Here is a 25,472-nt window from a genome sequence, read left to right on the forward strand (position 1 = left end):
ATACCATCATTTTAATATATTTAATTTAAGATGATCGTTGCTCAAACATTAAATTTTACATTGAAGGTCCTTGTGGCACAATATTGTCATCTCCAATTATCAAATTTAGGATCATATATGCACAAATGTCAAATTTGTGTCAAAGGTCATTGAGGCAAATGTTGTCATCCAAGGAAAACTTGTTATTGCCATTTCGTTAACGGCTCATCATGACATGCATGTCATTTCAAGTTACGAATAAATATTCATACTGAAATTGCATTTTAGGTCACCAATTTACATCCATAATATCTCATTTCATATGAATAAAAATTTCATAGTACAAGTCACATATAGAGTTAAAAATTCATCTCGTGGTTAAATTTAGAGTCATACAAACTATCTCAATTTCATATGAATAAAAAATTCAAATTGCAAACCACATTTTGAGTCAATAATCCTTCTCTTAGGACAGGTACAAAGAAAGTATCTCAGATTTAATAACTCACAAACAAGCTGCCTCATAAGAATTAAAAAGAATCTCAGATTTATCACAACTCTTTCATTCATTCATAATTGCCTCATATAACATTTGTTTTAAAAAGTTTAAAAACTAAATAGCCCAATTTGATTTGGCAAATCAAGAGATGTTTAGTATGGAAAATTTAAGATTAGAATGCATAGACTTATTATAACTAGTAACCAACTTTGCATAAAAGACCTGTTAACGCTTGTTTTTCTTAGTATGAAAGCTTACTCAATAAGAACTTTTGTTTGTACTCTTGGCTTCTTTTATAAACTTATTCATTATTCTGAATAAGAAATCAGTATCCTTGTTGTCTCTCATTGAGCAAAAAAAGTTATTTTACAATTTGATCCATATCATATTTATTATTTAAAATGAAGGAAAACTTTAACTGTTTAATTTGTAAATAAAAATTCAAAATAATTGGAGTTCATGAAATTGAATATGTATTTATGTTTTTGTCTAGTCAAATACAACACATGGAAAAGCAAGATAGTGAACAATAGTATTATACTGACACATATGCAAAGTGAAAACCTAGTAAATAGTTTCACTCCTAGAGGCAAAATCTTATGTGTCTCACTTTAAACCTATTGACAAAACCTTTTATATGTAACCCAAGTTATTTAAGGCATGTTTGATTAGGTAGACACAAAACAGAGAACAGGTAGAAAATGAGGTGAGAATCCAAATATTTTAGTTTTTAGTCCTAACCTGAATGAGCAATGAAAGCCTATAATTTCCACTTGACCCGTAGATATGAAAGTAAGAAAGCTAAAAAAATATAGTGACCACTTCACTCTTGCACATGCGATCAAGTACCGTTACTGTAGAAATAAAAAGTAATTTATATTTATAGAAAAACTTCATATGTTATATTTATATTTATAGATAAACTTCATATTCATAAAAAGGTTAGTAGCCACTTCATGAAGGGAATCTTAAAATGCTCAAAACAAAAAGAGAACGTTGTGGATATCTTTACAATGCCAAGCAAATCAAGTATTCATATATCAAATCCCTAAATAAATCAATCAATCCATTTATTTTTTATTTTGGCTTCCTCAACTGATCCTACATTTGAACTGTTTTCCAGCTTGATCTTCAATGACTATTTCAAATTTATGTGCCATCAAAGTTATAAACCATAAGACATTAAATCAGAAATCATGTTATAAATAACAAATATATGTAATTGTAAATCAAAATACCATTGAAGATTTGAAGGACTTGAATACCAATAGAACCGAGAAATTAAGCAAAACAAGCATAACACAACATATTATATAACTGGAAAAAATAACATGAGTCTGCGGCATTCGCCACACAACATGAACAATGATTAATGATTCTCATTTCTAAGTTCTAAAACTAGTTCTTAGGTAGCCAAGCAATGTTCATATTCCAAGTACTGACTATTCAGTCTTTCCACTTCACAATACTAAACTAACTATGTTGACAACTATAATTATATACATTATTTTTAAAAGAATTGGCTGATGACTAATTCAACAGCTATAATGAGAGGGGAGAGCTACTTTGAAAGGAAAAAACATCCAGTCTTTTGCTTAATTATTCAGTATACATATTTATTCTCTATGTGTATGACAGGCTTATTCAATAAGCTCTTTAGTACTCAGATGAAGTCCAAAAAAGAAAAAGATATTCTATAAAAAAACTAAAGCATAAAAAATCTAATGCAGAAGTAGAAAACTGGCAAGGTACTACTGATAAAAATGACACGAGATATGAGAGAGCATGGGACCAGGTACATATTTCAAGGGAATTTCCAAAAAATTATTTGTTATTGACTATATCAAAAATTGTGTACCTCATTACCATACTTCAAGCCTGGGCACCTAATCTTCCGTTGCAAATCAGAATCAAGCTTGGTGAGCATAGAGCCCAACCCAACGACACAACGTCTACATCAAACTCATGTTCACAGACCGATATGTTAGCACAATGAAATCATAATCAAAGGAAATATATGGTAACATCAATACGGTGGCATGAAAATCGTATCAACATAAGATCTATGATGCATAGGTATGGTACTAGTATCATGTATTGGTACTAGTACGGGATATGGTATTTAAAAAAAATTAAGGTACGGATACATCAATGAAAAACATTATTTTTTTATATAATTTAACTAAGAGAGTTAAATTGTTCAATTCACAATAAAAACTCAAAATAAATGTTTAAAAAATCACAAATTGTGTTCGGTTACAATAACAAATAAACTCAAATAAACAAATAATATAATATCAATATATAACAAAATCATCAATTTCACTTGAAATAAAATAAATAAAAACAGAATACCCACTAGTATGAGTACCAGTACCGGGTAAGCACCCAGTATGCGTACCATGCTTCATAGCATAAGATGCATAGGGAGTGTTTCAGCCATTATTTTGTATATAAAATGCAAGCAACATCCCAATCATCTTCCACATCATTAATTAGAAAAAAATATAAAATGACAATAAGTATTTACCTCTACAAACAATACCTAGACATATGTTTTCCCCATTCTTTCAACATACATTGAATAAAAGTTACAAACCAAAGGTAGGTGGAAGTTCACAATTTTATGCTCCGAGACTATGTAGATCAGATCAAGAAATATTGAGTAGCTGTTTTTACCAATTTTAAGGCAGACAGATTTGGTGACAGTTTGGTTTGATGAGGCCGAAATGCATATATTATTCTACACATAACTCATAATATTTCGGAAGTCAACTTGATAACAGGCTAATAGAGTATAATAAAGACCGATTTAAATTAAGACCATTTTACTAAAAGTAACCGTATACATTTATGTAACAACTCATTCATATAAAGAGTGTTATATAGAAGGTTAGAGTTGATTATAAAGAATACTGACCAGTAATTCCTTGGATGAATTTGTCTCAATAGTCTTTCATTCTTAACTCCAGTTCACAACACTACACTGATCATCTTCAACTCCAATTTTGCTCTGAGCATAATCAAGAATAGCAATGGAAAACAATTTCACCACACCAAAAGCAATGGAAAGAAAATAAAATAACATAAGAAAAGGGAAACATGTAAAAGGAAGATTAATCAATTAACATAATTCAATTCCAAGACAGTATTCAGGGTAACCATTAATACTGGAATTATAACTCTTTTCATAAATCATTTTTGTAACCATAGAGCTCTTGCTATTTCTGTCTGCCTATAATTAGAACTCTTGGATCTGGTATAAAATACATCATGAACCTATACCAAAGAGACAATTGAGCACACAAGGGTAAAATAAAACAAAATACAAAAGCTAGCAAAAAAAGCATTGAAAAAAAACTGAATATGCATCTGAAATTTAAGTGACAGAATTTGCAATTGTAGATTGATTGTCACAGAAGAGCACAATTCCAATTGCAAGACCCCTATATAATAAAATTTATTAACAATAACAAACATCAGGACTTCACAACTTGCACATATCCCTTCTTCCACACGCTACGTGGTCTGTGCAAATTTCAATTTTTAATTGATAGGGTCACACTATCCATTCTGCTGCCATCCTCAATTGACACACTATATTGTACTCTGTTTCTTAGATAGTTCAATTTTTTCATCAATAAGAAAAAAAAGTGTCATAGTATCCTAATAGAAAGTTCATGATCAAAGTTCAAACAATTATTCAATCTGATAACCAAATAAAGTAATGTGATTCCACAGCATATTACTAAAATAATGTGGTTTGAAAATGAGCTCAAAATAGTACGAAAATTTGGAGTTTAGACAATTAAAAGCTAAGCATTTAACTTATAGCTCATGCCAACTACTAACAGTGTGACCTCATGGCCTCATTAACATTCTTCTTTAAACAATATGAATGAATGTATAGCTGCCTCATATGTGACAATAGAGGGCTTAAGACCCTCTTTCGTCATCTTTGTCATCACCTTACTAGCAGTCGCAAAATCTCCAGCTTTGCCAAGGTAAGTAACCAAAGTGTTATATGTGACAATATCGGGATTAACCCCAGTTTCTTCCATTTAGTTAAGCATTTCATAAACTCATTCAAGCTTCTTCTTCTTACAGAACACACTTACGAGAACATAGTAGCAAGTTCTATCAAGACTGAACCCAATCTGTTTCAACTGTGATAACAACACTGGCATCACCCATCCTTCCAGCAATGCTTAAGCCAGATATCAAACTGCATGTAAACAATTGCATCCGGTCAGCATCCAGAACTCAACATCTCATCAAAATATTGCATGGCTTTATCAATATTGTTCACACCACAGAATGCAAATATCAGCACAGCATAAGTAACAGCATTTCCTTTCGGCTTTGCAGAACCCATCAATCAAGTAATTATATGAAACAGTGTTTGGCCTATTTTTCTTCTCAGTTTTCATCTCTGCCAGCAAACTCAAACTATCTTCTTCCCTCCCAACTTTACTAAGTTTGTCAATCAAAGTATTATACAAGACCACATCAGGTTCCACACCAATCCTATTCTTTTCTCCTTTACCTCTCAATTTATCAAATACCCCCAACGCCTCATCGATCCTCCTAGCCTTGCATATGTGATTAATAAAAATCCCAAACGTTATAACACTGGATCCGTATTTTCGTTTCTTCCATCTCTGCCAACAGTTTAATGATCTTTTGAATGTCTCTTTGCCTTCTGAGTCCGTCAACAAGGCATTGCAAGATGCAGCTTCAACAGGACCACCCAATTTCATCACACCACCCAAGGGCATTGAGGCACAATATTGTCATCTCAATTTATCGAATTTAAGGTCATATAGACTCAAATATCAAATAGGTGTCTAAGGTCATTGAGGCACAATAATGGCATCCAATCCCAATTTCATATGAATAAAAAACTCATATTAAAGGCTAAATTTAGGGTCAAGATCCAATTACATATGAATCAAAAATTCAACACATTTAGGGTCAAGAATCTATCCCATAATTAAATTCAGTTCATACAAAAATACTATTTCAATTTCATATGAATAAAAAATTCATATTGCAAGCTACATTCGGGTCAAGAATTCATCTTGTAATTAAATTTCAGGTCTTCCAATCATACAATCCCAATTTCATATGAATTAAAAATCCGTATTGAAGGCCACATTTAGGGTCAAGATCCAATTTCATACGAATAAAAATTCATATTGAAGGTCACATTTAGGGTCAAGAATCTACCTCATAATTAAATTTCGGTCAACCAAAACTACTATTTTAATTTCATATGAATAAAAAATTCATATTGCAAGCTGCAATTCGGGTCAAGAATTCATCTTGTAATTAAATTTCATGTCTTTCAATCATACAATCCCAATTTTATATGAATAAAAAATTCATATTGAAGCCACATTTAGGGTCAAGAATCTATCACATAATTAAATTTCGGTAATCCAAAACTACTATTTCAACTTCATATGAATAAAAATTTCATATTGCAAGCCACATTTAGGGTCAAGAATTCATCTTGTAATTAAATTTCAGATATTCCAATCATACAATCTCAATTTCATATGAATAAAAAATTCATATTGAAGGCCACATTTAGGGTCAAAAATCTATCTCATAATTAAATTTCGGTCATCCAAAAATATTATTTCAATTTCATATGAATGAAAAATTCATATTACAAGCCACATTTCGGGTCAATAATTCATCTTGTAATTAAATTTCAAGTCTTCCAATCATACAATCCCAATTTTATATGAATAAAATATTCATATAGAAGGCCACATTTAGGGTCAAGATCCAATTTCATATGAATAAAAAATTCATATTGAAGGCCACATTTAGGGTCAAGATCCAATTTCATATGAATAAAAAATTCATATTAAATGCCATATTTAGGGTCAAGAATCTATCTCATAATTAAATTGTGATCATCCAAAAATACCATTTCCATTTAATATGGAAAAAAAAATTCATATTGCAAGCCACATTTCAGGTCAAGAATTCATCTTGTAATTAAATTTCAGGACTTCCAATCATACAATCCCAATTTTATATGAATAAAATATTCATATTGAAGGCCAGATTTAGGGTCAAGATCCAATTTCATATGAATAAAAAATTCATATTGAAGGCCACATTTAGGGTCAAGATCCTATTTCATATGAATAAAAAATTCATATTGAATGTCACATTTAGGGTCAAGAATCTATCTCATAATTAAATTTCGATCATCCAAAAATACCATTTCAATTTCATATGAAAAAAAAATTCATATTACAAGCCACATTTCGGGTCAATAATTCATCTTGTAATTAAATTTCAGGTCTTCCAATCATACAATCCCAATTTTATATGAATAAAATATTCATATTGAAGGCCACATTTAGGGTCAAGATCCAATTTCATATGAATAAAAAATTCATATTGAATGTCATATTTAGGGTCAAGAGTCTATCTCATAATTAAATTGCGATCATCCAAAAATACCATTTCAATTTCATATGAAAAAAAAAATCATATTGGAAGCTACATTTCAGGTCAAGAATTCATCTTGTAATTAAACTTCAGGACTTCCAATCATACAATCTCAATTTCATATGAATAAAAAATTCATATTGAAGGCCACATTTAGGGTCAAGATCCAATTTCATATGAATAAAAAATTCATATTGAAGGCCACATTTAGGGTCAAGATCCTATTTCATATGAATAAAAAATTCATATTGAATGTCACATTTAGGATCAAGAATCTATCTCATAATTAAATTTCGGTCATCCAAAAATACTATTTCAATTTCATATGAATGAAAAATTCATATTACAAGCCACATTTCGGGTCAATAATTCATCTTGTAATTAAATTTCATTCATATTGAATGTCATATTTAGGGTCAAGAGTCTATCTCATAATTAAATTGCGATCATCCAAAAATACCATTTCAATTTCATATGAAAAAAAAAATCATATTGGAAGCTACATTTCAGGTCAAGAATTCATCTTGTAATTAAACTTCAGGACTTCCAATCATACAATCTCAATTTCATATGAATAAAAAATTCATATTGAATGTCATATTTAGGGTCAAGAGTCTATCTCATAATTAAATTGCGATCATCCAAAAATACCATTTCAATTTCATATGAAAAAAAAAATCATATTGGAAGCTACATTTCAGGTCAAGAATTCATCTTGTAATTAAACTTCAGGACTTTCAATCATACAATCTCAATTTCATATGAATAAAAAATTCATATTGAAGGCCACATTTAGGGTCAAGATCCAATTTCATATGAATAAAAAATTCATATTGAAGGCCACATTTAGGGTCAAGATCCTATTTCATATGAATAAAAAATTCATATTGAATGTCACATTTAGGATCAAGAATCTATCTCATAATTAAATTTCGGTCATCCAAAAATACTATTTCAATTTCATATGAATGAAAAATTCATATTACAAGCCACATTTCGGGTCAATAATTCATCTTGTAATTAAATTTCAGGTCTTCCAATCATACAATCTCAATTTTATATGAATAAAATATTCATATTGAGGGCAACATTTAGGGTCAAGATCCTATTTCATATGAATAAAAAATTCATATTGAATGTCACATTTAGGGTCAAGAATCTATCTCATAATTAAATTTCGGTCATCCAAAAATACCATTTCAATTTCATATGAAAAAAAAATTCATATTGCAAGCCACATTTCGGGTCAAGAATTCATCTTGTAATTAAATTTCAGGACTTTCAATCATACAATCCCAATTTCATATGAATAAAAAATTCATATTGAAGGCCACAGTTAGGGTCAAGATCCAATTTCATATGAATAAAAAATTCATATTGAAGGTCACATTTAGGGTCAAGAATCTATCTCATAATTAAACTTCGGCCTTCCAAAAATACTATTTCAATTTCATATGAATAAAAAATTCATATTGCAAGCCACATTTCGGGTCAAGAATTCATCTTGTAATTAAATTTCAGGTCTTCCAATCATACAACCCGAATTTCATATGAATAAAAAATTCATATTGAAGGCAACATTTAGGGTCAAGATCCAATTTCATATGAATATAAAATTCATATTGAAGATCACATTTAGGGTCAAGAATCTATCTCATAATTAAATATCTGGTCATCCAAATATATTATCTCAAATTCATTTCATATGAACAAAAAATTCATATTGAAGGCCACATTTAAGTCAAGAATCTATCTCATAGTTACATTTGGAATCATCCAAGCATAGCGACCAACTTGCCTTAAGGGTACATATTGCAACTTTTCAATTTTTATCAACCTTCTCAGTCAAGAATAATCAAGAATCATCAAGATTATATACATTCTTGGATAATCAATTATAAATGTTGCAAACAAAAAACCTACACCAAAACATTTGTGTCAAACACAATTTTGGAAACAGAGAATGTTTGCTCAATAGAAGAAGAGAATCAATAGATCAGAAATCAAAGGATAATGGGTTGAAAATGAAATAGAGAGAAATTTATATCTCTCATTCAAATGAAGCAAATCATGGACAGCAGAAATTTGAATCCAAATAACAAAGTCTGTGACTTCGTTGTCATCTTTTTACGGCACCAATTGAAATCAGAATTCTAGGGTTCGATTGACCAAGATTCATAGAGATTGGGCGTTCTTGGTTGATTTTCAAGAACATGAACGGGAACGGAAAGCTTTATATTTTATTTTGTATCACCATTTGTGACTATGCGATCATCTGTTTTTTGGCACCAATTCAAATCAAGATTTCTAGGGTTTTAATTTCATGAACACCATTACCGTCAACGTCGCAACGAATAAGAAAGAAAAAATGGCTCAAAACATCAACGCCAAACACGAAGATGACACCGGTCGAATCGATTAATGCAGAAGATTGAAAATTGAGATGGAAAAAAATAGATATCGAATTCAAGAGATTAGGGTTGAGAGGACACACCTTTGTTTTTCTTTTTCTGGTTCCGTGACAATAATTGAATTCAACAGAGATGTTCTATTTTTTCCTATTTCCGTCTTACGCCTCTTTCACTGATAAAGCAACCACAATCTTTAAACCCAAAGAAAGAAGGATATGTCAAATTGGTAATGCTCGAACCTATTTATAAGGTTAAAGTCGGGTTTATTTTTTAATCGGTTAAAAACGTTAAATCCTATTTATATTTATATTTTATAAAATATAATATTTATAAAAGTATTTATCCTGTCAAAAAAAATATTTATAATAACTTTTAGGGATATTGTAATATTTTATTGCATTCAAATAATTTAATTTTTATTTTTCACAATTTAAAAAATAAATAGTTATTAGTTAAAATAAATTATTATTGCTATAACTTTAAATAAAATTACATTGAAGATCGTTTCTCTAATTGATTTTATCATTTATTATTTTTTTAATAGGTTCTTATATTTTTATAAATATTTATAATTTATTAGTAATTTTTTTTCTTTCTCGCGTAGACATTTTACCTATAAACATTTACAACTTAAATAAGGATGCATCATTATTTTTTAGAAAAAAATGATAAAATGATAGATCTTTTACACCTAAATAAAATGAAAGAATATCGAATATAATTTTGTCTATAATATATTATTAGAATGAAATATATTAAAGATGTAAAAAATTTAAACTATAAAAGCAAACATTAAAATTAATACAATTTCCAATAATAGAACCAACATAGGTGAGAAAATTTTTATGAGCTTCAACGCCACGATCACATTTGCAGCATCTAATTCCGCTATAAGCCTATAAGATTCAAGAAAGACATACATTTAGCGAATTCCAAACATTTCCATGTAGCTAAAGTTTCTCCTACCTCTCAATCTTATAATTGCTAGCAACAACTACTACACTACCAATGTATATTACTACAACACCAATACCTCATTTATTCTCATCTATTGGACCTGCTGCATCAACATTATGTGTATAACAACCACTAATCGAAGGTATCCAACGAACAGTAGATATATGAAAATAGGACCTTCACTTAGTGCCTCCAGCATAACAACGCGCACCAGCACTATTAAAATTAACAATAGATATGTGTGTCTTTTGAAAAATAGTAATCACATCGCCCCCTATTTCATAATATAAGATATACAATCACATTCTTATTTGCATCAATAATATATGCAAATTAAATATCATATTTAAAGGGAGGAAAAACCATATTTGCTTTGACGAGTGACACTCTATAAAGAGATGTAAAATTGTCTTATTATATTGCTTACAAAATACACATAATGGATCACAGATGATTATTCTTTAATTTTAGTAGAGTAGCCTTGGGATCATAGACAAATACCATATGTCTTCCACTAAAATAATCATGTAAAAAAAACTAAAAATATTGGAAAAATTAAAATAAAAAAAATAAAAAAAGCAAATAGGTGGATTAAATAATTACAACTAACATTTATGAAAAGGGACAAAAAATTGTGGAGCCACACAAAGCCGTGTCCGTTTCATCCATTATTTTTGCAGGATGAATTGAAATTTTAATAGACCTTATCACTCTAGTTGGTCTGTTTTGCTTAACCCGCCAAAAATGTAATATGAATTATACAATAACTATTCTAAATGTAGGCGTAGTAATTTGTTATGTTACTAAATGTATGGTCAATTGTACTGATGGCACAAAAATGGATGACTTTGTCAATTAATTTGATTATAATTGTTGTGTTTAAAATTTAAAATATTAACTTCGAGATATACATCGATAATTATTTTGTTTTTATAATTAGATATTGCTCTAAAATCCTTTTAATTTATTTGTGTAATGGGATATTGCTCCATAATTCATTTTGTGTGAAAGCAATTTGTGTAGGAGTTGTTGAGACAAAAAAAAAAAAAACACATTTTAAAAAAATATATTTTGAATTAAAAAAATTTACAAGTTAGAAACACGTCAACCTTAAACTTTGATTTACTCAAATCACCACTAAGAAACCCCAAATAGAAAGCAAATCTATTTTTTCTCCTTTCTTTTTTAACCTTTTTAAATTCTTGTCCTGATTTTATTGTTTGTGATCATCAAGTAATTTATCTCTTCTCCCTTGTGATGATTTTATTGGATTGTGGTGTTGTTGAAGTGCAAAATTGCGATGATGAGCTGCGAGTATCGGCGCCAGATACAACGAAGGTTATCTTATTAGATTTAATTTCTCCTTACCTTTGTATGTGTTCTCGCTATCAGTTTCAGTTTCTCGTTCAACACTATCAGTAAGTGATTATTTTACTTCGACTACCAATGGTTTCATTATTGAGCTTAGATATGCTCATTTTTATTGATCACACTTCGATACATTCACATTTATAAATTTGAGAATTTTTAAAATTTAACCACATCAAATTTATAACTTATACATTCAAATTTAGACATTTAAATAACTTAAATATTTTTTTGTTTATGATTCTCTTGATGTTCGAAGATTAATATTTTTCTATTTATAGTTTGTCTTTGGAGTTTCAAACATATGGCTTAGTAAAATATTTATTGGAGACTTTGGTAAAAGGTAAGACATGGTGGGGACTAATAGCAAGGGACTACAGTGGATTTGTCCTCATTGCTGCAACAAGGAGAGAAGATAACAACAACTATACCGGAACCTAACACTTAAGACTGGTGCAAAAGAAAATAGTGAACTGCTTACATGGGGTGAAAAACATGCTGCCATAGAAAATCTAATTATAGATTGTCTAAAGATCTTAGATGAAAGAGTTCAAAGATGAAAAAATGGAAATACTGTTTTCTTTTTTTCTTTTTTCTTCCGAAAGTAGAAGGACGAAACATGGAAAAATTGAGAACATAACTTGTATACTAAACGACACGTTAAGTTGATTTGCAATGTGGAATGTTACAACGACCAACATTAATATATCTATTTAGTCGAATAATGTGAAAAGGCCTCAAACCATATTAATTAGAAATTGAAAGAATTTAAAAATGGACAAAATATATTAGTTAGTTTATTTTAAAATTAAATAATCAAATTTATTACAAATATTTATTTTTTGTATAATAAAAATAATTGATAAGTAGGCCATTCTTTTGTAGGAAAATGTTACTTAAAATTGCTCAATTCAGACTAATTACAATAATGTCTCATATTAAAAGTTGTTCAGGTTATGCACATTTATTTGCTAAAATATATATTTATAAATAGTAGTTAGTAGAAAAATTAGGTTAATTGAGATATAATAAATAAATATATATTAATGAAAAAAAGTAGTTAATAATTCATTGGTACTTTAAATGACTAATATATTATATGATAAATAAATATTTATTTAATTATAGTTTTAATTATTCTATTTAATTATATTTACAAAATAGATCATCTTTTTTTAAATTGAACTTTTTTGAATCGTCATATTTATTGCAACTTTGGTCACAACCTAAATGTTGATGTGATAATTTTTAAATATAATATAACATTAAATATTTAAATATATTACAAATACAAGTAAATTTATATTTTTCTATGTGTCGGTTGTTAAATAATACATTTAAAAAATAATTAAAATATTATAAATACATTATTTGAAATCAAAATATATTACAAAAAAACTAAATTATAAATCCTAATTTCCAAAAACATCTTTTTATAATTTATTTTTAATTTTTAAAAATATTTTTATTATGTTTAAATATCTTATTTTAATGTTGGATGGATAAATATAAATCTATGTATATTGTATCACGTCAATATGTTTAATGTCATGTTATTTTAAAAATAAATTTTCACATCATCACTTATGAAGTTAAAAGTAAGTATTGGGTCAAAAATTGTAATTCATGTGATATTTAAAGGACAAAAAAGTTTAATTTTAAAAATATAAAACTATTTTTATGAGCGTGAAATTCCAAAACTACAATTAAAATACAAATACTCAAAATTTAACAGTAAATATAAGAAGGAGGAATATCATATACTTCATATAATGCTTCTCTACTTAAAAAAATGCATTATTGTAAGTATTACTTTGTTCCCTCTAATTTATGAATGTAGAGAGTTTGTGGTCATATTCCAGTAACCAAAAATCTGACATAGAATATCTCTATCCGAATTAAGAACCTTGCCACATGGCATACAAGAAAACAATTAGCATTACCTTGAACCATCCAATGAGAGACAACCTTATCCTATCCGCAATCTTACTCATACCATAGCCACCAAATAATTACAATCCTTCCATTCTCAACCAACACAAAAACTCTTGAAAACTAGAGTTTGTTTGGAGAAAACACCAACCAAATAGTTTTGACAATGGCAGCCTCACTGCAAGCAGCTGCTACTCTCATGCAACCAACCAAGTTACGTAGCAACAGTTTTCAGCTTAAGTCTACTCAATCCATTTCTAAGGCATTTGGTTTGGAACATTCTGGTTCTAAGGTTACATGTTCCCTTCAAACTGATTTTAAGGATTTGGCTCATAAGTGTGTTGAAGCTACTAAGATTGCTGGATTTGCTCTTGCCACCTCTGCTCTTGTTGTCTCTGTATGTTGTCTTGCCTCTATCCTTTTTTTTATAGCGTTAATTATATCAAATTTTTTAGTTATATTATTATTGGATTAATTGTGATGAATGGTTTGCTGGTTTTAAGCAGTTACAATCAATTTGATTAAGGAGGTCAATTTGAGAAATAGCAAGTTGCAGTGAAATATGAAATATCATAGACACCCAAATAATTTAATTTTATCTTGCAACATAATAAATTAAATATGTTTTTAGTTTTTATAAAATAAATCCTTTTAAGTCTAGTTAGTACAAAAACTGTATTTAATTTTAGTCCTATTTTAAATGCTTTTTACAAATTGTGTGCTTTTAGTCCCTAGAGATAGTGGTAAAAGAATAAAATTGAATAGAATTTATATAGTTATGGACTAAACTTAAAAGATCACAGTTCTGTAGAGATTAAACTTAATCAATACGAGGGATTTATGATGCTAATTCCCAAGTCTCACTTAACCAAGTATAAACCTAACTTGAATTCAGCTTGGATCCTCTCTCATGTCTCACCAGCCAGACGTTAACTGTCGGATTCGAACGACTGAGAGATCAGTACTTGGTTGTTGGATAAATCAAACAGTCGACGTCTGGTTGCAGAGACAGAAGAGAAGAGGGTCTAGAATCAATTGAATGGATTCTAATTTATGCATGTTTAAAAAACATGGGTCAACTATGTAAAACTAAATTAGATAACTGATAAATTTTCTAAGTGTTTACTCCTATATGATTTTCATTGGACATGAATGAATGAATGATTCAGGGAGCAAGTGCAGAAGGTGCTCCAAAGAGGCTAACCTTCGACGAAATCCAAAGCAAAACATACTTGGAAGTGAAAGGAACAGGAACAGCAAACCAATGTCCAACCATTGATGGAGGACTAGACTCATTCGCCTTCAAGGCAGGAAAATACAATGCCAAGAAATTCTGCCTTGAACCAACTTCATTCACAGTTAAAGCAGAAGGTGTAACCAAAAACACTCCGCTCGCATTCCAAAACACAAAACTCATGACACGTTTAACCTACACGCTCGACGAGATTGAAGGACCGTTCGAGGTTTCCCCGGACGGTTCTGTCAAATTCGAGGAGAAAGATGGCATTGACTACGCGGCCGTGACAGTCCAGCTCCCCGGAGGCGAGCGTGTGCCATTCCTTTTCACTATCAAACAGTTAGTAGCATCTGGAAAACCGGATAGCTTCAGTGGAGAGTTTTTGGTGCCATCATACAGAGGAAGCTCATTCTTAGACCCAAAGGGAAGAGGTGCATCAACAGGTTATGACAATGCAGTTGCATTGCCAGCTGGTGGAAGAGGAGATGAAGAAGAACTTGCTAAAGAGAATAACAAGAGTGCTTCATCATCTAAAGGGAAAATAACATTGAGTGTTACTCAGAGTAAGCCTGAGACTGGTGAAGTAATTGGTGTGTTTGAGAGTATTCAGCCATCTGACACTGATTTGGGAGCTAAAGCTCCAAAGGATGTGAAGATTCAAGGTGTTTGGTATGCTCAGCTTGAGTCATAGACAGAGCTAGCTAGCTTTTCTTATGCTTTGTTTTGTTGATGATGCATTGTCCTTTGACTCGACAACTTTTCAAGAGCTGAGAGGATTATCATGTTTGTATGTTATATATATTCACTTTCAATTATAATATATGCTTAAAATGTCCAGCTTAAATTTCCATGTTTTTTTCTTCTTGGAATATCTCTTTCAAGGCATTGCAATTCAACCTTTCATTTTTCTTTTCTTCCAATCTAACAAAAACTAAATAAACAGCTCCAAAATGCACTGTTAAAAATGGCAACCATTGGATTCGAAATTTGTAGTAGTGTAGGAGGCGATGATTTTCTCATAATGGCAATTGCTCTCACAAAATATTTTCTGTTCTCATTTTTTTAAATATATGTTTATTTGAACTTACTAATAAGAATTTGTGACACTCTACAGACAAAAAATAAATAAATATGTGAGACTTTAAGTAACTAATTGTTTTCAATTTCTATAACAGTGAAATTTATAAAAGAATTTTGGTGGGTTGAATAAATATTGGATGGATCGTTATTCTCCCTCTTCTTGGATAATATGAAGTACGATTATCGATAATGGTTAATTTAGGGTTTATTTATGGTTGGATCGGGTTTATTTGTGAAGTTATTTAATTCTTTCAAATTTATAAATTTTGTTCATACAGTTAGTTATATAAAAACAGAGTTAAATGAAGATGCAATTTTACCGTAAACTCTCGAAAAGTAAGCTTTTTAATAAAAATAATTTGGTTACTCGAAGAATGTTAGAACAACCATCATTTTTGTATGTTATAGAGTGTTATCGGATATAATCAGTTGAATATTTATTCTTTAAATATCTTATTTTTTATCAGAATTAATCAGATATTTTGATTAGATTTAGAATTTAAAGTATATTTTATAAAATTAGACCTTTTGAAGGTTTAATTTATGATGAGAGCAAAATACTATAAATAGTTTGAGTTATTCTTCGCGTATATTTAAGTCATAAGAAAGGGAATATTTAAATGTATGAAAACGTTATCTTTCTTGATGGTGGATCAAAATTAAAGTTAAAAGTTTTAATTAAGATTAATGTAGTGGTATGTATTAATGCTAATATATATAGGCACTCTAGTGAGCTTAAGTATTAAGCCATTGAACACTTTATGTAAATTTTTGGCGTTATTATATAGGCATTGTAGTTGGATTGGAATATCCTCTATATATATATATATATATATATATATTTTTTTTTTTTTGGCCTTTTTCAAAAAAAAAAAAGTTTTAATTAAGATTAATGTAGTGGTATGTATTAATGCTAATATATATAGGCACTCTAGTGAGCTTAAGTATTAAGCCATTGAACACTTTATGTAAATTTTTGGCGTTATTATATAGGCATTGTAGTTGGATTGGAATATCCTCTATATATATATATATATATATATATATTTTTTTTTTTTTGGCCTGTTTCAAGAAAAAGTAACCATTGCAACTTTTACTTCTTCGTAAATATATATATATATATATATATATATATTTCAAATTTCTTCATTACATCACAAATTATTACATGATCATTTATATTTATTTAAAAAAACGTATATTAAATATATGAATGTTTAATGTAATAAATTAGTTATGTGATGAAAAAATAAAAAATTGTTACATAAATGTTGAAAAATTTGGAATATAAAAACATAAATTAAAAAAAAGAATGTATAAAAGCGGTTAGAAATTGAAATGGTTTAGGGTCCTACTTACTATAGTGTCGGGACAGAGCAGTGATAAAGAAGTCAAAGAAAATACAGTACACATAATTTTCTGATTGAATAATTTAATACAATTATTATTATATGTACAGTTTAGCAAGAATGATTAAGATCGATATACTAGCATGTACACCGCCGACAATCACTAATCCTATTCCTCACTCTAACAGAATGAGGGGACGAGAATACCTCTTACCTATTTTCTTTCAAATTAAATCATCATAATCCTAATCATCATCTTAACAAAGTGAATTAATTATCTCCTTTCCTTTCCTAATCAACTTCCAAAAACTAAAAACGCAAGAAATTTAATTACATATTCATAATCATTAAATTCATGAAACTATGTTTTGGATTGAATTAACATGAGAAGGATCTGCTGCTGTTTCACATGGTGGAATGGAGGAAATGCCAGGGGCGTTAGGTACAAGCTCCAGCTTTGCTCTTCGATTGGGTCAAATCGTCTTTTCATCTGCTTCCCTTTTCTTCATGTGTTTGGATGTTGATTTCTATGGCTACTCTGCTTTCTGGTTAGTCGTTCTTAATTTTGTTTTTCAATTTCATGTTACTTTGTTTTCTCTTCTTCAAATGTTCAATTATGGGTATCTCTTACTTTGTTGTTTTTCTCATGTAAAGTTTGCAACTTTTTCAATTTCACTTTCACCCTCTTTTTTTTTTTACTAGTAATTCGATGGTGGGTCCAGTGTTTTAATGAATTTTGAATATGTTTGGTAGAATTTGCCAATGAGAAATACTGTAGAAATTAAACTAGTGAAGGATTTTTACAAGGAGGTAGAGTTGAGGAAGAAAGTAAGTTATATTGGATATTAATGGATAGCATATTGTACATGCACCTGTGAGTGTTGTACTTATTCACAAAAAGGCAAGTCTGAAAAGAGTTTATAAAGACTGATACATTCACCTTACAACCTAGTTTTGTAAGGATGAGTTAGACCAACATAAAAATCTAATAGTCCAAACTAAGATAATAAGAAAAATATTTTATATTTTGGAATGGTAAGGTCAGTGCTAGTGTGCTGCAAATCTATTGTTTCAAGTTTCTTGTCAAAGGTCAGTTTTCCACACTGATTCAAATATAGGCAAAATAATGCAGGTATGCTTACTTTGTCATTGAAATTGTTAGTATGTCATTTTAAGAAGGTTTATTGTTAACATTGATTAGCATAACATTCTGATTTTCTGTTGGAGAAAGTTAGTAAATCATTTATTTGCGGTGACAGATGGGAATTACATTTGTTTGGTACCAAATTTAAGCCACTCGATCATTCAGAGAGCCTTCACCCTTTGGCCTCGACACTAAGGGATGTGTTTGGAACCACATATTTAAGTCGCACGGTCATCCAGAGTGCCTTCGCCCTTTAGGCTCGATGCTCGCGAGCTGTGTTCGGTACTAATTATTTGCTCCATTTAAGAAGAGCTCCTACTACACAAGGATGGCCGAGTGAATATAAACAAGAGGGGCCAACAATCATGTGTAGCCTTTGGGTTGGGTGTGATAAAAGGGGTTCAACTGGATAAGGAGAGAGTATCTATGATTTTGGATGCATTTGCAGTTAGCTTACTCGATCCATCCGGATAAGGATCTTACTGCCAAATATTCTTTCTGTACAGAATAAGACACGCGTCCCCTCTTCCTACCTTATCTAATCATTACTTACCATAAGGGAATATCTGGCGGGGGACCATGCCCCAAATTAAGGGCGGGCCTGACGAAAGGAGAGAGCCCAAACCCTAGAAAGGGAACACATAAACGGCTAAAAGGCAGAGAGAGAAAGACATACTTTACAGAATTCTCAAAGCACTAGGTTATCTTCAAGATTAGGGCAACACTAATCTAAATGGAGACGATGACCTTGACTTGTTTTTTCAGACGAGAACGATGTTGAATTAGCTAGTGCATTAGTATGTTGCCTAGTAGCTGGCCATAAAAACAAGAGAAAGTTGAAACATTTTGGCATTATAGTAGAGGAAACTATTTCAAATTGTTTGTAGTTGAACTAAAATCTTTAGGCTATTGAGTTTCGTAATAAATTTCCAGTACTGTTATTGCATTCTTCAAATGAATGTTTCATTGTTCTAATTAAAGTATGTTTATATTTCAAGTTTTGTGTGAAACTGCCAGAGTTGGTAGAAGGTTTGGGTATAACATGTTTGCAATGCCCTGGAGTTAATCTTGTATAGATTATCTTTTCTGTATATGCTCCACTTGGAGAATTATACCTTTTATCTTTATGTATGCTGTACCTTTTATCTTTATGTATGTTGTTATTCCACAGTTTTTTGGTTATGGTCATGGGTTTGGTCATTTCCTGGAGCTCAACACTGTTGGTGGTAGATGCATATTACATCTTCATAAAATGTTTACCGCGGCAACGAAGATGCATTTTAATGCTTACTTTGGGAGACATGGTATGTGCAATTTATGACTAAAAGACTTAAAAAAGGTTTCATTGTTTTGGAGTAATGCACCAAATAATATTAGAGTTTTGTTGTTGTTGTATATACCTCAGGTTCTGTCATATCTCTTATTAGCAGCAGCATGTTCAACTGCTAGTGTCACAGATCTCTTGCTTGTTGCTGATAAATCCTATTGTCCAGGAAAATTATGTAGTAGATACCAAATATCTGCTGCAATGGCCTTCTTGGCTTGGTTTCTTTCATCAGCGTCTTGTCTCTTTAACTTTTGGATTTTTCCTTCTCTGTGAAAAATATGTTGATCACTTTTGATATATGTATAGAAATGATAAGAGTTCAAATGACAAAGTCATTTGTTCTTGTGCTGAATTTTTTTTTTCCCATTAGAATAAAATTATCATACTACTTGTAATAATTACTTTTCTAATGCAAGAGAAATACGGAAATTTCTACTTATTGGTTCTTAACTACTTTCCAATGATCTAGACTTTAGAGCATTGGTGATGGAGTGATTGATAAGAGATTTTCCAATGACTGATAAAAGAAGCGGGGAATGGATTTGTTACATTGTATCTTTGAATGTAATGGACAGTCATATAACCTCGTCTATCTCGTTTATCACACAGTGAGATCTTGGTAGACTATACTCAGTATTATTGGATTGAAAAGAACTCCTAAACCAGAGCGCAATGGCTCCTAACCGGAGAAAAAACTCTCATAACAAATCTAACAATAACTCTCAATGACTCATCTTTACTCTCTAGTCACAATATATTCTCATCCTCTAACAAACTCTCTTAGAATCTAACTCCATGTCACTAGCTAACTTCCACACCCCTTCCTAAAAAAGCAAGCTTGGGCATTGCTTCAGAAGTCTTATTAAACGGCCCAAGAGTTCTATCATAAATCATATGCATAGAGAAATTTATCACCCACTCTTCACCTTTATTTCCCCTCCTCCAAAGCATATTAAAAGACTATTTTATCTTTTCTTATCCTCTACATATTATATATGGTTCTGCGGGATACTGTGAAAGTTCATTTTCCTTCTGTACAGTCTCCTCTTGATACATATGATCCTCACGTCCCTTTGACTGTACAATCTCCTCCACATGCTCATCATCCTCCATTAAAACCTCTCGTGCAATTAACGTCACATGTACAGTCTCCTCCAGCATAACAACATCAACCTTCAACTGTACAAGCTCATCGTCATATTCCACTATAAATCGACATTTGCTCTGAGATATTGTAGGTCGAATCCTTATCAAAAGAGAATCCATCGAAGATGATGAAATATCAGCATCGCATGTGCGACATACTATTTTGTCGTCTTTTCCTCTAGCACCAGCACCCGCTGAAAATAAACAAATAAAAAAAATAATTTCAAAAAATAAAAGAGTAAACAAACATTTAACTCTTAACTTTCAACTTTACAATTCTTTTTTTTTTTTTTATCAATTGTATGAATGTTTTTAGTATTTATAAATAATTATTCTGTTTTTAAATTTTGATAAATAAACATGCGATGTTTTTAACATGTTCAAGTGTCCTAAGGACACTTGTTTAGAAATTATAAAAAAAAAGTAAAATATTTTTATATTGGTAATAAATCACAACCGTTAAATTATTAAAAATATTTAACTTTTACTATAATTATCTTTTAAATCATATCAATGAGGGATTGTATTGTATTCACAACATAAAATTTTATGCGAAAAAATAATCACTATTTCAATTCTTAGTGTGTTGAATTCACTACTTATAAAATAATATCTACTCATTTAATTTCTTAACAAATGTCCTTATATCAATATTTTCCTTATACTTAATAGTTCATTATCTTTGAATACATATCAATTTTTTGTATATGCTTATTATTTATATATATATATAGATATTTATAGTAACATGTAATAACTTATATTAAATTTGGGAGGATAATTTTATTTCCTTTAAACAGAAAAAAAAGGTTAAAAAAAGTTAATATATCTGATAATTTGTTTGGATTAAAGCTTTGTTTAGCAAAATTAGCTTATAGTTTATAGTTGATAGTTGTTAAGTTAATTGAACTGTTTTGTAAAATTAACACTTCAATTAGTTTAAAATGTAAAACGACATAAAAAAATATTTTTAATTAATAATAAATTTACAAATTAATGTTTAAAATATTTTAAAAACAGTAATTTAAATTTTTTTATTAATTTAAAATTTATCAATTTAATATATATATATATATATATATTTATTTATCTGTTTTATTTACATTTAATTAAAATAAAAAAATAAACTATTTACTTTAAAATATTAATTATTTTAAATTATAATAATAAAATATTTTAAATTTTAAATTAAATAAATTATTTTAAAATTAAATTATTATAGATTAAAAAGAATTTTAGTTACAATAACAAAAGTAAAATTGAAAGAAAAAAAATAAAAAATTATAAACTATAAACAACTTGAATTAGCTTATTGAAAATTGCTATAAACTCATAAAGAAGTTATCAAATTGAGCTAATAACTCATGAACTATAAGTTAATTTTGACTTTGTCAAACAGAACTATAATTGTTTATAAGTTATAAATTCGTTTTTTTATTTTTGTTTATATTTGAGAAATTGAGAGACTATACTATACTTCCTCTATTTTAAACAAGAACAAGAACAAAAAAAAAACAAAAAAACTTATGTAAGTATCATATAAAATGTAGTTAAATACAATTATTTTTTTACATTTAACACAAGTAAAATTTATTAAATAGTCTTTTATTAATGTCAAACACTTAACTATAAACATTAAATATTTCAAACTAAATAAATAATATATTGAGAATAATAACAATAAATAAATAAATAAATAATTTTTTTTTCTTATAAAAGTAACTATTTATAAAAGATTAATTAGTATTTGAATTCCGACGAAATAATAATGATTTTGATTGAATGCTGACCCAGCTCAAATTTTTTCAACCAAGTAGATTAATTGAAACAGTTGGAGACCCCGCGTTGTTTTGACTTTTGTTAATGGAATACCTCTTCTAGACTCATTTACATATTTTCCGACTTATTAGTAAAAATCTTTAAAGGTGTTTACTATCTTTAGTTATAGTTGTGAAAATAGATAAATTTAATGTTAAATAATTAATTTTTTTTTATATTTAGGTCAAATATATTTTAATTTTTTCTTATATTTATAATAAGAAAAATAATTTTCTTGATTTGATGTGAAAAATAAAATAAATTTATCGACTTATCTCTAGTTGTAGTTATTGGACTCATTTGTTTATAATTTTTAAGATTGATTTTGACTTTATATTTTTTTAAATATTTTTTATGAGAATTTACTTAAAAATAGTAGAAATTGTTTTAGACACATTTATTATCGATTAAAAAAAATAATTTTTAACATTTAATAATTTAGATATTCATTATTAGAGATTTTAACATGATAAAAATTATATTCTTTTTAAAAATATATCTTTCAAAAATAATTTTTATATAGAGTTCTCAAAATAGCTTTTTATTTTAATTATATTATAAAATTTTATTATCCAAAATAAGTTGTGGTAAATAGATAAAGTATTTAAAATGATATTTTAAGATAAACCATTTAAAATAATTTTCATTTGAAGCTTTATTTTTAATTTTTTTAAAATATTATAATAAAAAGATAAAATACAATAAAAATTATTTTAAAAATAATCTTTAACAAACAGGCATGTTATCTCCTCATAATAATAATAAATTAATTAAAATATATTTTTGAAATAATAACATTAACTGTACTAACGTTAGTTCTTTTTAACGGAATGTAGTAACATAAGTTGACATTTACTTATATTTGAGTCAAATAAATATAGATGAATTTATGTTTATAATTTAGTTTCGATAAAGTATTATTTTTATTAAAAACTAGTTAGAAAAAAAAGGTATATTAATAAATATATTAGCTTTTCTAACATGAACAAATAAATATATTAGCTTTTCTCAATCAATTTGTTTTCACTATCTTTCTTTCTTATTCCTTTTCTCATTTTTCTTCTGATCTTCTGATTTTTTTTTTTTTATCGCTAGATGAATATTGCTATAACTAACTCTATAAAGAAATAATGAAGTTACAAAATTTTATGTAACTACTTTTAAGAAAATCACTTATTTGATTATGCAAAAATGATAATATTGTAAATTGAAAGAAAAATAAGTTACACAAAAACTTATTCCATTTATATATATGTACTAAGTCAACTGTATATAGGCCATATGTTCAATAACCATAAAGTTTCCGAAGCACATTATAAGGTCACATGATTGCTCACTTTTTCTGGGTCTCACATGAAGATCATTATATATGTATTTGATATATTCTTTGAATCTATATACTAGTAGGAGGATGAAGTTTCGTAGAAATGACAATGCCCAACTTTATAATCAAGTATTCGATATGGTCAAAGATATACTAAATAACATCCATTGTCTTTGTGTCGAAAACTTCACGAGACTTGAAATATAATAAGTACGACATAACATAGATTAGGCTTGTTATTTGTGTGCATGTCTTTGGGCTAAAAAACATTATATAATTATGCTCAATGTGTTATTGCCGGTTGGTGGGGTTAACTTCAACAAAAATAGTGATTCATAATCATAATCCAATTCATTTAGCCTAGATACATCAATACTACAAGATTATAGTATTCGTTATAGAGCATGATTATCATTTGGAGGGGCCCTCTTCAGCAAACATGAATTTTCCCTTAAAATGTACATTAAATTAAATTAAATTAAATTAATGTTGAAGTAGAGTTAGAATAATTATGGATTTATGAATAATTGTACAATGATTGAGCAGATAATACCTGGTGAATTAGATTTTAAAACTTTTGGAGCTGGTGGGGATTTGCTCATTGCTGAAGAGGTTGAGACTTGTGATTGTACTTTAAAGCTACTTCATTAAACGAAAGATGTTAGCATAATTCAACTTTTAATCTCCATGTATCACTTTTCCAATTTAATTATCCCATGCTTTTTATGCAAATTCCTTACTATCTTTAAGTTTTTTTGAATATTGATACTTTGAAGATAAAATTAATTTAAACACACTTCATTCTATAAGATGAAATAAATGACCTCAAAAATTGTCTTCATTAACCCAATCAGTAGTTCACATTTTATGGTAAAAAAATTAATTTTGATATCTTTACAGTTACTCTTCTAATCACCTTTGTATAGTTCAAATTCCCAAATACACTTTCACTTTTAAGTACTCAATACTTTTAATTATTGGTGTACAAAGTCAAATTAGGTTTGGTTTAGTATGTCTTTTACCCGATCTCAATATTTAATTGAGTCAATTTGTAGGTTCTAAACTGTCCCTTAACTCAATTAAATCCGATTAGTTGTGGGTTCAATAAAGACGGTACAAAATAAGACGAGATTGAGTTGGTCTTAAGACGAGTCGCCGACTAGTAATTCTTAAAATAAATTTAAAATAAAATAAAATAAAATAACTCAAAGCAAGCTACCTTACCACTTGTCAATTCATAACTCATAATATTGTCATATAAAATACAAATCATTTAATCAAAACAATATTGTCTTATAATAATTATAATAGTAATAATAATAATAATAATAATAATAATAATAATAATAAAATAATAATAATAATAATAATAATAATAATAATAATAATAATAATAATTAGTTGCAAGGAGGAGAAAAGATGTAGGG

The 25,472-nt window shown here is 28.7% G+C and overlaps 2 protein-coding genes and 2 long non-coding RNA genes across 4 annotated transcripts; 3 read left to right on the forward strand and 1 right to left on the reverse strand.

The window, feature by feature from the left end:
* Positions 1-1,435: 1,435 nt before the first annotated feature.
* LOC101501955 (uncharacterized) lies at positions 1,436-9,600 on the reverse strand. The gene is made up of 4 exons (XR_190174.4): positions 9,447-9,600; positions 3,399-3,491; positions 2,337-2,430; positions 1,436-1,616 (listed from the first exon to the last, which is right to left on the reverse strand). It is a non-coding gene; the product is annotated as an uncharacterized lncRNA (long non-coding RNA).
* A 4,104-nt stretch (positions 9,601-13,704) lies between these two features.
* Positions 13,705-15,758, forward strand: LOC101502182 (oxygen-evolving enhancer protein 1, chloroplastic). Its single transcript, NM_001364863.1, has 2 exons — positions 13,705-14,017; positions 14,790-15,758. Exons 1-2 carry the CDS (start codon positions 13,787-13,789, stop codon positions 15,546-15,548), a joined length of 990 nt encoding a protein of 329 aa, NP_001351792.1. The 5' UTR covers positions 13,705-13,786; the 3' UTR covers positions 15,549-15,758.
* A 1,660-nt stretch (positions 15,759-17,418) lies between these two features.
* On the forward strand, positions 17,419-20,196 carry LOC101502497 (CASP-like protein 5C2). Its single transcript, XM_004509163.4, has 3 exons — positions 17,419-17,834; positions 19,602-19,734; positions 19,836-20,196. Exons 1-3 carry the CDS (start codon positions 17,704-17,706, stop codon positions 20,028-20,030), a joined length of 459 nt encoding a protein of 152 aa, XP_004509220.1. The 5' UTR covers positions 17,419-17,703; the 3' UTR covers positions 20,031-20,196.
* On the forward strand, positions 17,841-19,549 carry LOC113787545 (uncharacterized). Its single transcript, XR_003473951.2, has 2 exons — positions 17,841-18,418; positions 18,546-19,549. It is a non-coding gene; the product is annotated as an uncharacterized lncRNA (long non-coding RNA).
* Positions 20,197-25,472: the final 5,276 nt, after the last annotated feature.

This window comes from Cicer arietinum, chromosome 7 (assembly GCF_000331145.2).
Source record: "Cicer arietinum cultivar CDC Frontier isolate Library 1 chromosome 7, Cicar.CDCFrontier_v2.0, whole genome shotgun sequence".
Classification (NCBI taxonomy): Eukaryota; Viridiplantae; Streptophyta; class Magnoliopsida; order Fabales; family Fabaceae; genus Cicer; species Cicer arietinum.

Coding starts and splice junctions, on each gene's coding strand:
- LOC101502182 (NM_001364863.1), top strand. CDS start 13,787: ATGGCAGCCTCACTGCAAGCAGCTGCTACTCTCATGCAACCAACCAAG. Junction 14,018..14,789: donor CCTCTGCTCTTGTTGTCTCT/GTATGTTGTCTT, acceptor TGAATGATTCAG/GGAGCAAGTGCAGAAGGTGC.
- LOC101502497 (XM_004509163.4), top strand. CDS start 17,704: ATGGAGGAAATGCCAGGGGCGTTAGGTACAAGCTCCAGCTTTGCTCTT. Junction 17,835..19,601: donor TATGGCTACTCTGCTTTCTG/GTTAGTCGTTCT, acceptor GTTATTCCACAG/TTTTTTGGTTATGGTCATGG. Junction 19,735..19,835: donor TGCTTACTTTGGGAGACATG/GTATGTGCAATT, acceptor TATATACCTCAG/GTTCTGTCATATCTCTTATT.